This window comes from Octopus bimaculoides, chromosome 19 (genome assembly GCF_046866305.1).
Source record: "Octopus bimaculoides isolate indiv1 chromosome 19, ASM4686630v1, whole genome shotgun sequence".
In the NCBI taxonomy this organism is placed as follows: Eukaryota; Metazoa; Mollusca; class Cephalopoda; order Octopoda; family Octopodidae; genus Octopus; species Octopus bimaculoides.
In genome coordinates, this window is record NC_142946.1 from 53,282,309 (window position 1) to 53,297,308 (window position 15,000).

A 15,000-nucleotide genomic window follows, 5' to 3' on the forward strand; every position below is an offset into this window, starting at 1 on the left:
TCACCAGTCAATAAATTGCATATCTCCGTAGAGTAGTATTCCTTTACGAGCAGTAACTTCCCTAATATTGGTTTCAAATTTTGGCACAAGGCCAGCAAAGTCGTGGCGGTCGATGTAATTGACTACATCGACCTCAGTGTTCAACTGGTTCTTTATTTATCGACCCCGAAAGCATGAAAGGTAAAGTCGACCTCGGCGGAATTTGAACCCAGAACGTAAAGACAGACGAAATGTCGCTAAGCATTTCGCCCGGCGTGAAAATTATATTCTTATTATATATATTTAAGAGTAAGGCAGCGAGCTATTAGGATCGTTACCGCACCGGATAACATGCTTAGGGACATTTCTTCCGGCACTTTACGTTCTGAGTTCCAGCACCGACGAGATTGACTTGGCCTTTCATCCTTTCGGGTTTCATAAAATAAACACCATTTGAGCACAGGGGTCAATATAATTGACTTACCCCCGCCCCTAAAATTGCTGGCCATATATCAAAATTTGAAATCGTTATATACAGGCATACCTCGACTTACGTCAACTTAACTTTAAGACGACGTAGCACGAAAAATCTTTCTAAAAACTTTGTTAGTGGTTCTCAGCTGGGTCCCACATGGACTTGTGGGCCCACATAACCTTGGGGCTCCACATGGCTTTAAGAGTCCTCATGGCCTTGGGGGTCCCGTGACCTTAGAGGTCCCGTGACCTTAGGGGTCCAAACAAGATTTTGTTAAAATTTATCTGCAATGAATTGGTTATACTTCTACAATACATAAAATATTTTAGCAAACTTTTTATACATTTCCTAATAATATTTATGAAAATATAACGTTAGTTTTTAAACCTTGAATGGTTAGGAGGGTCCACCCGAGTAAAATTTGAATCAAAGGATTCCATAGGTAAAAAAAAAAATAGTTGTTTTAATAAATGGATTGTATATATTTTCATATGCATTTTATTTAATTTTCAACTTCAGATTTGGTTTTTAGGCGTTTTTTTTTTAACTTCATGCTTTTATATATGTTCGCCGAGACCAACGTAAAGTCGAACGAGGATAATTCCACTGAAGCGGAGGTTTATTTCTTAAAAACACAAAACACTCAGACACACACACAGAAAAAAAAAATGGAAGAAACGAAGTATAGTCGAAAAGAGGTAAATCAAAACCACTTGGGTTGAGGTATTCCTGTATAGAAAAATGATGTTAAAATAAAGGTTGAAATAAATATATTGTAATATTTCGGAATGGTCATTTTTTTTCTTGCCAAAAGAAGAAAAAAAAAATTGACCATCCCGAAATATAACACTTTTACACCAGGAATCTTACAAATCTTCATAAACGTTAAAATAAACAATTATCGGAGATTTATACATTGCCGAGCGAGAAAAATGAGGTGAGCTTGTATACATACATACATACACACACACACACATCTGAAATTTGCCCTTCCCAACCACATAATTCCGAGTTCAGTCGCATTGCGTGGCACCTTGGGCAAGTGTCTTCTACTACCTCGGGCCGACCAAAGCCTTGTGAGTAGATAGGGTAGAAGGAAACTGAAAGAAGCTAGTCGTATATATATATATATATATGAAGGCGGCAAGCTATATATATATATATATATATATATATATATATATATATATATATATATATATATATATATATATATATATATATATATATATATATATATATATATATATATATATATATATATATATATATATATATATATATATATATATATATATATATATATATATATATATATATATATATATAATATATATATATATAATACATATATGAAGGCGGCGAGCTGGGCGAAATGCTTTGCGGTATTTCGTCTGTCTTTACGTTCTGAGTTCAAATTCTGCCGAAGTCGATTTTGCTTTTCATCCTTTCGGGGTCGATAAATTAAGTACCAGTTGCGTACTGGGGTCGATGTAATCGACTGCCCCCACCCTCCTCAAAAATTTCCGGCCTTGTGCCTAGAGTAGAATATATGTATATGTGGTGTGTGTGTGTGTGTGTGTGTGTGATTGTCCTCCACCACTGCTTGATAACCGGTGTGGGTGAATTTACCAACACTTAGCAGTTCGGCAAACGATACGATAGAATAAGTAGCAGACTCAAAAAGAAAAAAAAAGTACTAGGGTCGATTTGTTCGACTACACATTTCAAGGTGGGACTCCAGCATGGCCGTAGTCTAAAGACTGAAACAAATAAAAGATAAAAGGTTATATATATATATATATATATATATATATATATAATACAAATAATATGCGAGTATATGCATATATACGTACATGTATGTACATACCTACATCTACGTGTATATATAGATGCATATCTAGGTACAGGACGTCCCCCAAAAACGTGGACAAAATGAAAAACAGAACATAAACAGAGCACAAAACAAATAGGCTACGTAGAGAATATTTCCTCCATCAGCTGCCCCTATTCTAAACTAAGCGTTTCGAAGATATATATATATATATATATATATATATATATATATATATATATATATATATATATATATATATATATATATATATATATATATATATATATGCACACACACACATAATTGTCTTACCTTGAATGAGGAATAATATGAAGATAACGAGTAAAAGCACATATAATAAATTGTTTGCCTGGATTCGTTTAATTAACCAGTTCCTGGTCAAAGAACGTAATTTGAACATCTTTAAATGCCGTTAAAAATATCTGGGGAATCGTTCAGGTATGGTCAATGTAGAGGAATTCCAGAACAGAATTTTGTCAGGTATGGTCAGTATAGAAGCTTCATGCTTCTTGAAATGGTCAGGTATGGCACAGTAAGGTTTTCTATGGAAAAGGTGAAGTGTGGTCAGAAGAGGAGCTTTATGTCTGTGAAATTGATCAAATTGTGGTCAGTAGAGGAGTCTAAGTGATTCTGTTGTCGGTTAATCAGTGATATTTAAACATCTATAGAAGAGGTTTTAAATTATTGTGGACTGGACCGCGTCTGCTGCCTGTGGTTGGTTGGGAAATTTTGACTGCAGATATATGTACTGTCTGTATGTTGAGTTGTGTGAATGAGTTAGTGAGTGAGTGAGTGTGTGTTGTGAGTGAGTGTGTGCTAGTGTGTTAGCGAGTGTGTTAGTAAGTGCGAGTTTGCGAGTGCGCGCGCGCGTATGAATGAATAAGTGTGTGAATGTGTTTGTGTGTATGTGTGTGTGTGAGTGTGAGTGTGTGTGTGTGAGTGTAGGTGAGCGATGTTGAGAATATGTGCAGATGTGAATGTGAATGAGATGACAGTGTGAAGGTAAGAGTGTATAAGTGTGTGTGTGTGCGTGTAGTATGTCCTTATGTCTGTAGTGCGTGTATACGTACAATGCAGCTGTAACGTGATGATGGTGGAAGATTTGTTTTTGAGTGTATGCAGGTGAGTGTGGCTGAGAGGGTAGCGTGTATGAGTGCGTATGTGCGCGTGTGTGAGTGCATGAATGTAGATGTGGATGAGGTAGTAGTATGTGTATGTACGTGTTTCTCTCTCTGTGTGTGTGTGTGTATACGCTTTTACTCTTTTACTTGTTTCAGCCATTTGACTGCGGCCATGCTGGAGCACCGCCTTTATAGTCGAGCAAATCGACCCCAGAGCTTATTCTTTGTAAGCCTAGTACTTATTCTATCGGTCTCTTTTGCCGAACCGCTAAGTTACGGGGACGCAAACACACCAGCATCGGTTGTCAAGCGATGCTGGTGGGACAAACAGACACACAAACATATACACACACATACGTATATATATATGTATATACATATACGACGGGCTTTTCTAGTTTCCGCCTACCAAATCCACTCATAAGGTTTTGGTCAGCCCGAGGCTATAGTAGAAGACACTTGCCCAAGGTACCACGCATTGGGACTGAGCCCGGGACCATGTGGTTGGTAAGCAAGCTACTTACTACACAGACACTCCTGTATGTATATGTATGTGTGTCTATGTGTGTATGTAGTGCTATGTTGTAGTGCGTGTCGTAGAGCGTGTGTATGTAGAATGGTGGTGGAGTGTATATGGGGGGGGGGGGGCGGTTCAATGGCAATCAAGTATTTGTGTACGTGAGTGTTTATGCATACATACAGAGAAACACACAGCATATCTAAATATATACGCGAATATGTGTGTGTATGTGTGTTTGTGTATGTGTGTGTACGTGTGTGCATAAACAGATATATATTTCTATATATATTTGTATGTGTGTGTGTATATATATATATATATATATATATATATATATATATATATATATATATATATATTTGCATATGTCTGTGTGTGTGTACATGCGTGTGTTTGTATATATATATATATATATATATATATATATATATATATGTGTGTGTGTGTGTGTGTGTGTGTATAATTCTTGTTCCCTTGTCATATAATTTCATTACACTCCATACTCAATCAATGTTTTATTCTCTAGCATATGTGTATTGAGATCTGACACCAGGTTATTAATAACGCTATGCTTAAATGAAATCTTAACACACACACACACACACACACACGTATACTTGTATGTGTATATTTGTGTGTGTGTGTGTGTGTGTACAGATATAATATATGCATATAGAAAATCACAACGCATTCTGGTCTACGTGCCATTTAGAGTTTTCTCCCGAGGTGCTGTAAATATTCTTGTAATCGAACCGTAGCTAAAATTGAATCAACTGCAACTCTGGAGACGTCTATTTTAGTTTTTCGCGGAAGATTAAACGCTCATATCTTATCCAAACAGTTCAATGCTCTGCATGCGTTATTACTCATGGATTTAGAGATATATCTTTGAAGTTATTTGTAGTTCTCTCCTTTATTCATTTCTTCTCCATTATCACTGTCTCACGGCATCAACACATGACTAACGAAGAACTATATCAAAACATCCCATATATCGTAGAGGCAGTAGGAAAGCACAGACTAACATATATTGGTTACTGTTGGCGTAACAAAGTAACTTCAATATCAAATATGTATTAAATATGTCTCAAAAGAAAGACCGAGACAAACAAGCATATAATTCTCTGAGAAAGGAAAGTTCATATAAGATGCAAGCCAAAGGCTTCAGATCGCTAACTGTATGACTGGGGCCATGAATGTCTGGGAGAATCACAACAAGCAGTAGCTGTCCCAGTACATTTCTTTGAGGGACTCCCCGACGAATTGATGTCTTCTTTGAGTGAGCACAATTGGCTGCAACTATATGACACCTATCTTTTTGAAGAGTCATACAGCCATACCCTTAGATTACAAACTATTCTTAGGTCGCGCAGTTTGTAACAAATCGTCTCCTGAACAACTTTGTCGAAGGTTTTGGCAAGGTTGAGATAATTCACATCCACATTTAGAGATTGAGATACTTTGTCAGTACCAAGTCACAATGCTGTGGCAGTTGGGTGAGTCACCTCTGTCCTGGATAGAAGTCATGTTGTGTGTCAGTGAGCGAGTCATTTTCTTCTATGATGGGCACGCCATAAAAGGTTACTCAACATGTAGTCATACATATGTCATGAGAATAAGGTGATGAACTTGGTAAGTATTTTAATAAAACATGAATTTATTGCTTTTAAAAAGTTTGATTACATTTTCCAGATAATTTTATAATAAAACAAAATATATTCTTCATTAGTTGTTTGATCGATTTCACCAGTCAATTTACGCTTCGGTTGTTAGTCTTTTTGTATTTGGCACAATGTTTATGCTTATAAAGACTAACAACCGAAAGGTATAAACAGTGCGGAAAGACACTAAGCAGAGAGAATAAACAACTAAATCTCATTCAAATTAATCTATACTGTTTCAGGAATAGTTTAATATATTGATATAAGAGAGAGAGAGAGAGAGAGGGAGAGAGAGAGAGAGAGAAAGGGGGGGGAGAGAGAGAGGGGAGAGAGAGAGAGAGAGAGAGAGAGAAAGAGAGAGAGAGAAAATGAAATAATTATAGTTATAACTTGATTGTTAATCGAACGATGTAAAAATCGTAAAAGATTATCAAAACAAGGGGAATAATTCTTGATGATAGATATCTGATTCAAGGGAAGGGACTCTTATAGACGCTTTCAAGTAAGCGATCGCCCTGAAACAAGGTATTCGTTGCAGATTCAGCACTATAAATAAATAGATTAAATAAATAAGCAAGCAAACAAGCAAGTAAACAAGCAAGCAAATAAATAAGTAAATAAATAAATAAATAAATAAATAAATTAATTAGTAAATAAAATCTTCATCGAATTTTAAAAGTCGAGAAAGGAAACAAGCCGAGAAAAACGAAATGATTTCGTCTTAAACGACTTTGGTCACAAGTGTACTGAACTATGGCTGGCCTGGGGCTAACATGCAACAACAACTTCAGTAAATATTGGTCTCAAATTTTGGTAGAAGGCACACTTTTTTCGAGGTGGTGGGTTGGTAACATGTATTTATTTTATCGACCCCGAAAGGATGAAAAAGAAAGTTGATCTCAGCAGGATTTGTACTCAGAGTATCGGAGGAAGCGCCGTTCAGTATTTTGTTCGATGCGCTAACAATTCTGCCAGCTCGCCGCCTTAACACCTTCTGTAATTCTTTCTAATTCTCGGCACAAGGCCAGCAATTTTTGAAGAGAGGGGTAAATCGAACTCAGTACTTGACTGTTACTTATTTTATCGACCCCAAAAAGATGAAACTGCAAAATTGACCACAACGGGATTTGAACGCAGAACGCAATGAGTTGGAAAAATGTCGCTAAGAATTTTGTCCGATGTGCTAATAATTCTGTCAACTCGTTGTCTTAACAATTCTTTGAAATATTGGCACAAGGATAACAGTTTTGAAGTGGGTGGTGTGTAAGTCGATTATATCGATCCAGTATTCAACTGTCACTTACTTTATCGAATCCGAAGGGATGATAGGCACAGTCGAACTTGGCGGATTATGAACCCAAAACGTAAAGAGCCGGTAGAAATACTGGTAAACATCTTATCCGATTTGTTAATGATTCTGCCAGTTCGCTGCCTTAACGTATGCAGTAATTAATAAATAGCAATAATTAGCTGGTGTTTAAAGCGGCGAGCTGGCAGAATCGTTAGGACACCGGACAAAGTGCTTAGAGGCATTTTGACGGTCATTACGTTCTGAGTTCAAATTCCGCCGAGGTCGACTTTGCCTTTCATCCTATCGAGGTCGATTAAATAAGTACCAGTTGAGTACCAATACTCAACTGGTGATCGACTTACCCCCTCCCCCGAACTTGCCAGCCTTGTGCCAACATTGGAAACTAATGATTAGCTGACATAGCTAGATGGTGTGCCGCTTAGGACAGCAATTGAATGTGCTGCATGCCGCCAATATTGGCCACATCGGCTCCTTCCTAGCTATGCTGCTGAGGTGTAGATAAAATGTGACGGCTCTAATTGCAGAGGCAACTTTTGCTTTTATAGAAAATAGCTGAGATATGGAAGACGAGTTCGAATAGTGTTGTCGTACTGCTTGTTTAGCCTCAGGTCAGCCCTGGTCCCGTAGACTTATAATCGAATATGTTCCAGTTGGAACCAAATCGTAAAGTTTAGTTGTATTCAAAGTGAAGGGAATAATTGATTTAATGCATGGATTTATATTTCATTGATTGAAATAGTAATAGATTCCCTAAGGTGCACTTATTTGACGTATGGGAGTAGGAGTTACCATATTTCACAGGCGCGGGTGTATGGTAAGAAGCTTGCTTCTCAACCATATGGTTCCGGGTTCAGTCTTACTGCATGACATCTTGGGCAAGGGCAAGTGTCTTCTGCTATACCCTCGGGCTGACCAAATCATTGTGAGTGGATTTGGTAGTGTGTGTGTGTGTTTGTGTGTGTCTGTTTTTGTCCGCCATCACCACTTAACCGGTATTATGGTGTTTACGTCCCTGCAACTTAGCGGTTCGGCGAAAAGAACCTGGTAGAATAAGTACCAGAGATAAAAAAAAGTCCTGTGGTCGATTCGTTCGACTAAAAATCCTCCAAGGCGGTGCCTCGGCATGGCCGTTGTCAAATGACTCAAACACAACCAGGATCTATATAACCTCTGGGTGTTCATATAAGATTTTTTGGGGTCCATACAAGCAAAGAAGTAAATTGGGGATCCAGAGTTGTATTTTAAGGGCCAATGAAAAAAACTTGCTTTAGGCGTATTTATTGTAAGAAACAGCGAAGTTTCTTTCTATAACAATATATAGTTCAAACTACAGAGGTGAAAAACAAAGTAGGAATTGGAAATTTTGAAGGAAGTTTCAATAAAACTAGTCTATAAACATCGAATGAGTAAAGTGGTTCACCAGAACAGAATTAAAATCAAAGGAGTCCATGGATAAAAACATGGTCGAAAACTACGGGTCGGGCAATATATATGAAGTGTAAGGCGGCGCGCAGGCAGAAACGTTAGCACGCCGGGCGAATTTACATTCTGAGTTCAAATTCCGCCGAGTCAACTTTGCCTTTCATCTTTTCGGGGTCGATAAATGAAGTACCGGTAGCGTACTGGGTCGATCTAATCGACTGGCACCTTCCCCAAAATTTCGGGACTTGTGCCCAGTGTAGAAAATATATATCAAGTGCAACAAGAGTTATCTCCCTTGTAAACTCGGTATTTCTTGCAGTTTCTTTCAAACTTCAACTATTCCAGCAATCCCTCGCCATGTGGCGGTGCATCTATCGCGGTTTATCGTTTAAGCTTTCGTCGATTCCTCTGTCGTGGTTTTGTGCATTTATAATAAAATAAATATATACAAATTTTAAAGTTAATAAAAAAAAAATACACTACAGGGATCTTTTTTAAAACGGGGGCCACATTTTTCATTAATGTTTTACGTAGTGTTTTTGGTACCGAAAGACTTTCAAACTTCGTATACTTATCTATTTTGTGTTATAGAACAGAAAAATATTTTTGTATTCGAATTTATTTCATGTAAAAAATTGTCTTATTTCGATAATTTCAACCAATCACTGACAAGTATTCAGTTGTTTAGATTTACTCCTTTGGCTGATTAAGCGATGTAAAGCGTATTTAATCTCCATACCTTCGTTTTATTTGCTTTTTTCATTTTAAATTTGCTTTAACCCTAACCCTAACCCTAGGGTTAAGGTTAGGGTTAATTGTTTCAGAATCGTTTGTTTATGTAGTCGGCACTTAATGTATATCGGCTGAATGGACGTCAGTGATTGGTTGAAATTACAGAAATACGACAACTTTAACATGGAATAATTTATGGATTTCTTTTTTTTTAAAGAAGACTAAGAGAAAAAGATGTTTTATATGACACATTCTACCAGTGTTCCAAGTTTCAAAGTGTTTCGTTAATGAAAAATGTGGCCCCCGTTTTAAAAAAGATCCCAGTACAGTAGTATTTTGGAACGTAACACCCTTGATAGTCGAGGGATTACAGTACTGAACATTGATGAATTGATACAGTGTTTATTGTCGCTGCAGTATTTGGTGTTCAATCGAGTTACGTCCCCTGGTAGCTGTCTGCACTAAAAGCTCGGTCGATGCAGGAAGTCAGAATGGCGATCACATTGTATAGAACCATGGGCAATGTTGAAAGTTCTGCGAGTGCCATTCCGCCTTTCTTTTATCATTCTTCCGTTTTGCAGGTAAAGACTGAAATCGCACCTCAAAGTTTGAAAGGTAGATTTGATAAAAAAATGATTACACATTCGCACAGACATGGCTGTGTGGTAAGAAGTTTGCTTCCCAACCACAAGGTTTGAGGTTCAGTCCCACTGCATGGCACTTTTGGCAAGTGTCTTTTAATAAAGGCCTGCGCACGCCGACCGACGCCTTGTAAGTGGATATGGTAGACGAAACCTGAAAGAAACCCGTCGTGTATTTTCTTTTGTATTTCCTTTTTCTCCTGGTTTTCCATTAACTGAAATGTCTGCTTTTTGTTGCGTTAGTTCTGATGCTCGTTGCCACCGTTGCTGTTAGCAACGGTTATTTTCGCCGCTGTCTTTTGCCACCCTTTTGCCACCCTTTTGCCACCCTTTTGCCATTGTCATTGTTGTTGCTGCCGTCGCCGCCAGCGTTGCTGTTACTGTCGCAGGTGGCGTCGCTGCTGCTGCGGGGATCGGCTGAGAAGTTCATACGCTGACCAGGATACTCTCATGGAATAAGACTAAACGAGGTTTAGTTTTCCGACATAGTCTCCCTCGCAATCCATGCATTTCCTCCATCGGCTTTGCACTGCTTGGATCCCATTCGTGAAGAAGCTTTCATTATTTTGGTCGGAAAAGTCACCAACAACAGATATCGCATCATTCTCATTGTGATAGTGGTTCCCAGTCAAGTGTTTTTTTCATGTTGAGGAACAGATGATAGTTATATGGGGGCCAAATCAAAAGAATAGGATGAGTGATCAACCAGTTCAAAGCTACAGCCACACACAGCATTGTCCTGATGAAACAAGACAATCTTTCGTTAGTTTTCCTGGGCGTTTGGTCTACATAGCCTCTCGTAACTGCCTTAGCAAGTTGGCATAGTTCTCTCCGCTGATGGTGAGGCCCTTTTCAAGATAGTCAATAAACAATACCTTTTGCACCACCAAAAAACTGAGGCCATCACCTTCCCTGCAGATAAAACGACCTTGGCCTTCTTTGTAGCAGGTGAAGAGAAATGTTTCCGCTCCATGGATTGTCACTTTGTCTCCAGCTCAAAGTGATGAAGCCAACACTTAACCTGGCCTAGGAAGCGTTCAAGGAAACTAGTTGGATCTGCTTCAACAAATGTCAGAGTTTCCCGTGATGTGATCAGCCTGGTGCACTTCTGATCAGGTGTCGGAAGACGTTGCACCCACGGAGCAGAAACATTCGTCATGCCAAGTTCATTATGCAGAATATTTTCAACTCTCTCATTGGATACGCTAACAGCGCTGGCTATTTGACTTATGGTCAATCGTCTGTCATTTACCAGGATGTGAGGAACACGATCAGTATTCTCCTCAGTGGTGGCAGCTGCAGGACGTCCAGACCTTGGGTCATCTTTAAAACTCTCCCTTCCCTCCTAAATTCAGCTGCCCAATTTTGCACTGTTAATTAGGGTGGAGCGTCATCCCCTAATGTGGCAAATATTTGAGCATATAGAAACCCCTTTTCTGCAGGCGTTTGATCTCCGCCAAAGCAACACCAACGTCCTCTCAACGATTAGCCAGAGACGTCCTCTCAACGATTAGGCGGAGATCAAACGCCTGCAGAAAAGGGGTTTCTATATGCTCAAATATTTGCCACATTAGGGGATGACGCTCCACCCTAATTAACAGTGCAAAATTGGGCAGCTGAATTTAGGAGGGAAGGGAGAGTTTTAAAGATGACCCAAGGTCTGGACGTCCTGCAGCTGCCACCACTGAGGAGAATACTGATCGTGTTCCTCACATCCTGGTAAATGACAGACGATTTAAAATGAGAATATCTGAAATAAACTCGACTGCTCTCACAAACGAGAATACTAAAAATGAACCCGACCACTCTCAAAAATTAGTAAAAAGAAAAACAGGAAAAAGTAATCCAGAATCCTTGTCAGTTACCGGATCGATCCCAAAGTCTAATCAGTTCGTGCCAGTCATAAGGTCAAACATCCCTGAAAGCTTCATCCGAATCCATCCAGCGGTTCTTGAGATATCCTGTCCACAAACAAATAAACACGACCGGAAACAATACTTCCGTCTTCGCTAAGGCGGAGGTAATAAGAAGAGTTGAAATTATTGTACGTAGTATTCCACAGCCCCAGCATAACTACATTGACATCTTCTCATACCCCTCATCCTTGACTTTGGCGAATATCCAGGATGTGACAGCTGGAGGGAGAGCGGGCTGCATTAGCACAAGGCCTTTGCTCATTATATTTGAGCTGAACGGAATAGCGTAAAATGAAGTGCGTTGCTCAAGGATATAGTATACATCCTCTGGTCCAGGAATTGAACCTATAACCTTACGATTATGAGCTGAATACCTTAACCTCTAGGCCATGTGCATTCACAGGCACTTTGCATTTTGCCTCTGTTAGGTTTTTTTTTCAGCTTTGAACGATATTTTGTCCAACCGGTCTCGATATAAGAACACGATCACTTGGTCTGCTATAAATAACAGCCAAATCTCTTTCAAATATCTCTACCGTCTTAAAATAAGGAAAGACACACTGGCTAATGTAGTCCCAGCTACATTAGGATTGATAAGACAAAAAAAAAATGGTCGGGATGATTATAACCCTGTTCAGACCTGGTGCTAAACTACTACTACTACTACTACTACTACTACTACTACTACTACTACTACTACTACTACTACTGCTGCTGCTGCTGCTGCTACTTCTGCTGCTGCTGCTACTGCTGCTGCTCTCAAAAATCAGGACAGCAGACACTAAAGAAATTCTATTAGATAGAAAATAAAGCCGGCATTTGTTTTGTTTGTTTTCTTTTTTTCAAACTGTATTTAGATAAAATAATCATTTCCGGATAATTTAAAATAAAAACTCAAAACAATTAACAATTTTTTTCTGTAAAAAAGTTTAAGCAAGAAAGAAGAGGAAAAGTGGGCGGAAGTGAACATAGAAGTGAACAATTGAAGTGAACAATTGAAGAGTAAGAGAATGGGACTGAGATTGAGAAATTGTTTGATAGAGAGATATAAAGAGATAAATAGAGAGATAGATAGATAGATAGATAGATAGAGAGAGAGAGAGAGAGAAGGGGGGGGAGAAAGAGAGAGAGAGAGAGAGAAGGGGGGGAGAAAGAGAGAGAGAGAAATAGAGAGAGAGAGAGGAGAGAGAGAGAGAGAGAGAGAGAGAGAAAGAAAGAGAGAGATTGGTTGAAAGAAAGTAAATGAAAAAGAGAAATGAGAATCGTAGAAAAAGAGAAAGGAATATCAAATGACAGAGAAGAAAAGACATACGTATGTATGTATGTATGTATGTATGTATGTATGTATGTATGTATGTATGTATGTATGTATGTGTGTGTATGTATGTATGCATGTAAATATGTATGTATGTATGTCTATAATTGTATATGTATGTATGTACGTACATACATGTATGTATGCATGTATGTGTATATATCTATGTATGTATGCATGTGCATGTATGTATGCATGTATGTATATATGCACGTATGTATGTGAATGTATGTATGTATGCATGTATGCATGCATGCATGCATGAATGTATGTATATATGTATGTACGCATGTATGTACGTATAGATGTATATATGTATGCATGTATGTATGTATGTATGCATGTATGTATGTATGTATGTATGTATGTATGTATAAGTAACGATGCATACACTATAACTATTCATGGTTTACTGTCAGTTTCACAGTCGCTATGTATATTTTCATATATATATAATATCTACTGCAACTGGTATTGAGTGCTTTAATTTTTTGCAGATTATTAACGCCTTGTGTGTGTGTGTGTGTGTGTGTGTGTGTGTGTGTGTGTGTGTGTGTGTGTGTGTGTGTGTGTGTGTGTGTGTGTGTGAGTGCACGTCGAGAGAAAGAAAGAAAGATAGAGGTAGGGGAGAAAGAGAGAATGCTGCGGAAAGGTTGAGAATAGCAGAGAGAAAAGGATAGAAAGATTGAAGTGGGGAATGATTTGGAGTGCGAGAAATATTGAGTTAGATTACAATATATTCCACATAGTGATATGTTATTTCGGTAAAGTCTTTTGTCTCACATTAATTATGTCATTTAATTTTATTTAGTTCCTTCATTTACTTTTGTTTCGAAATGAAGTTTTATCGAAGGGAATGGGCCAGTGTTCGCAAGTACATGATCATTTCCGGTAGAGAAGGTCGAACTTCCGGTTTCACAGCTAGACAGTGTTGCAGTATTTTTAAGCGAGTCTTTCCTTTAAGACGGTTGATAACTTGTTGGTAAACGTAGCATAAACTATAGATATCACTGGCTGGAGAGGTCGGGGAGCCAGCCCTGACTTCCGGCGCTAGGAATATGAAGTCGCTCAAGTCAGTTTCATGAACTAGAAATACGTAAGCTTCATTGTAAGTGGCTCGGGAGAGGTCACTAAACCAGACAGGGTTTTTCGTATTTTCCGGATCAATCATAATGTTATATTCGTTTATATAATTAAGTAGGACTTCTTTGCGGTGTATTTCGAGGAGATGTATGGCGACGTGAATGAAGAAAACTAAAATTTCGGCATCAGAAAGACGGAGTGGATAATAATGCAAAATATTGGCAACGGACACCATTTTCCCGAAATATGACTGAACTATTTCGAATTCGTCCAAAAGGGTGCCTGTGGGCAACAAACCGTGAAATGGAAATACGGCACCCGTATCTTTTAAATGCAATAAAATTCGTGATTCTTCGAGGATTCTCACGAACGATCCATTTTCATAGGAACGGATCATTACTTTACAATTACATTTTACGAATTTGCCAATTTGTAGTTTAGTGTCTCCTAAGAATTCATACATGTTAACAATCGCACTGTCTTTATAAGAGTCATTTTCAATAGAGCTGATGGCGTTTGGGCCAAGTATTGGTACATTGTACTGAATTAAAAGTGGGTAATTTTTTTCCTTTGTGTTTGGGGTCTGCCCCGGAAATTTTATTTTCTGTTGTTCTAACTTCTGTTTTTCTTTTATGAATAGCTCATTTATCGATACTGTTAAATCACTCAAAGTTGGTCGAGAACCAGGCTCCGTTAGTAAACACTGGTTAGCTAGTTTCTGCAGTTCTTCAATGTGGCTAATATTACTGATACGACTAAGCAAAGAACCCAAACTGTAAACATCTGACGCAGGAGTCCCTGGTTGGCTTTTTCGCAGCTCTGGAGCCAAATGTTCGTAAGTATATAGAGAACCGTTATAGTTTTTATATTTATAACCTGACCGGAAGGTTGCATGTCCCATGTCGATATAGACGACTCGCAGATAAGGCTGTTCTATAAGGACATTTCCTTCGTGGATGTCA

At 38.4% G+C, this 15,000-nt stretch overlaps 2 protein-coding genes across 5 annotated transcripts in view; both read right to left on the minus strand.

Annotated features, from left to right (window-relative positions):
- LOC128250115 (carbohydrate sulfotransferase 11-like) overlaps positions 1-2,981 on the minus strand; it is a 10,747-nt gene extending 7,766 nt beyond the window's left edge. Inside the window, exon 1 of the mRNA XM_052974839.2 lies at positions 2,607-2,981. Coding sequence (XP_052830799.2) covers positions 2,607-2,715 — 109 coding nt within the window. The 5' untranslated portion in view covers positions 2,716-2,981. The remainder of the gene's footprint in view (positions 1-2,606) is intronic.
- Positions 2,982-12,458: 9,477 nt separating this feature from the next.
- Positions 12,459-15,000, minus strand: part of LOC128250143 (uncharacterized) — a 29,296-nt gene continuing 26,754 nt past the window's right edge. For all 4 annotated transcript variants that reach the window (XM_089337747.1, XM_052974872.2, XM_089337746.1 and 1 more), the window contains exon 3: positions 12,459-15,000. This exon is cut by the window's right edge. In XM_089337747.1, the coding sequence (XP_089193873.1) occupies positions 13,800-15,000 (1,201 nt within the window). In that variant the 3' untranslated portion in view covers positions 12,459-13,799.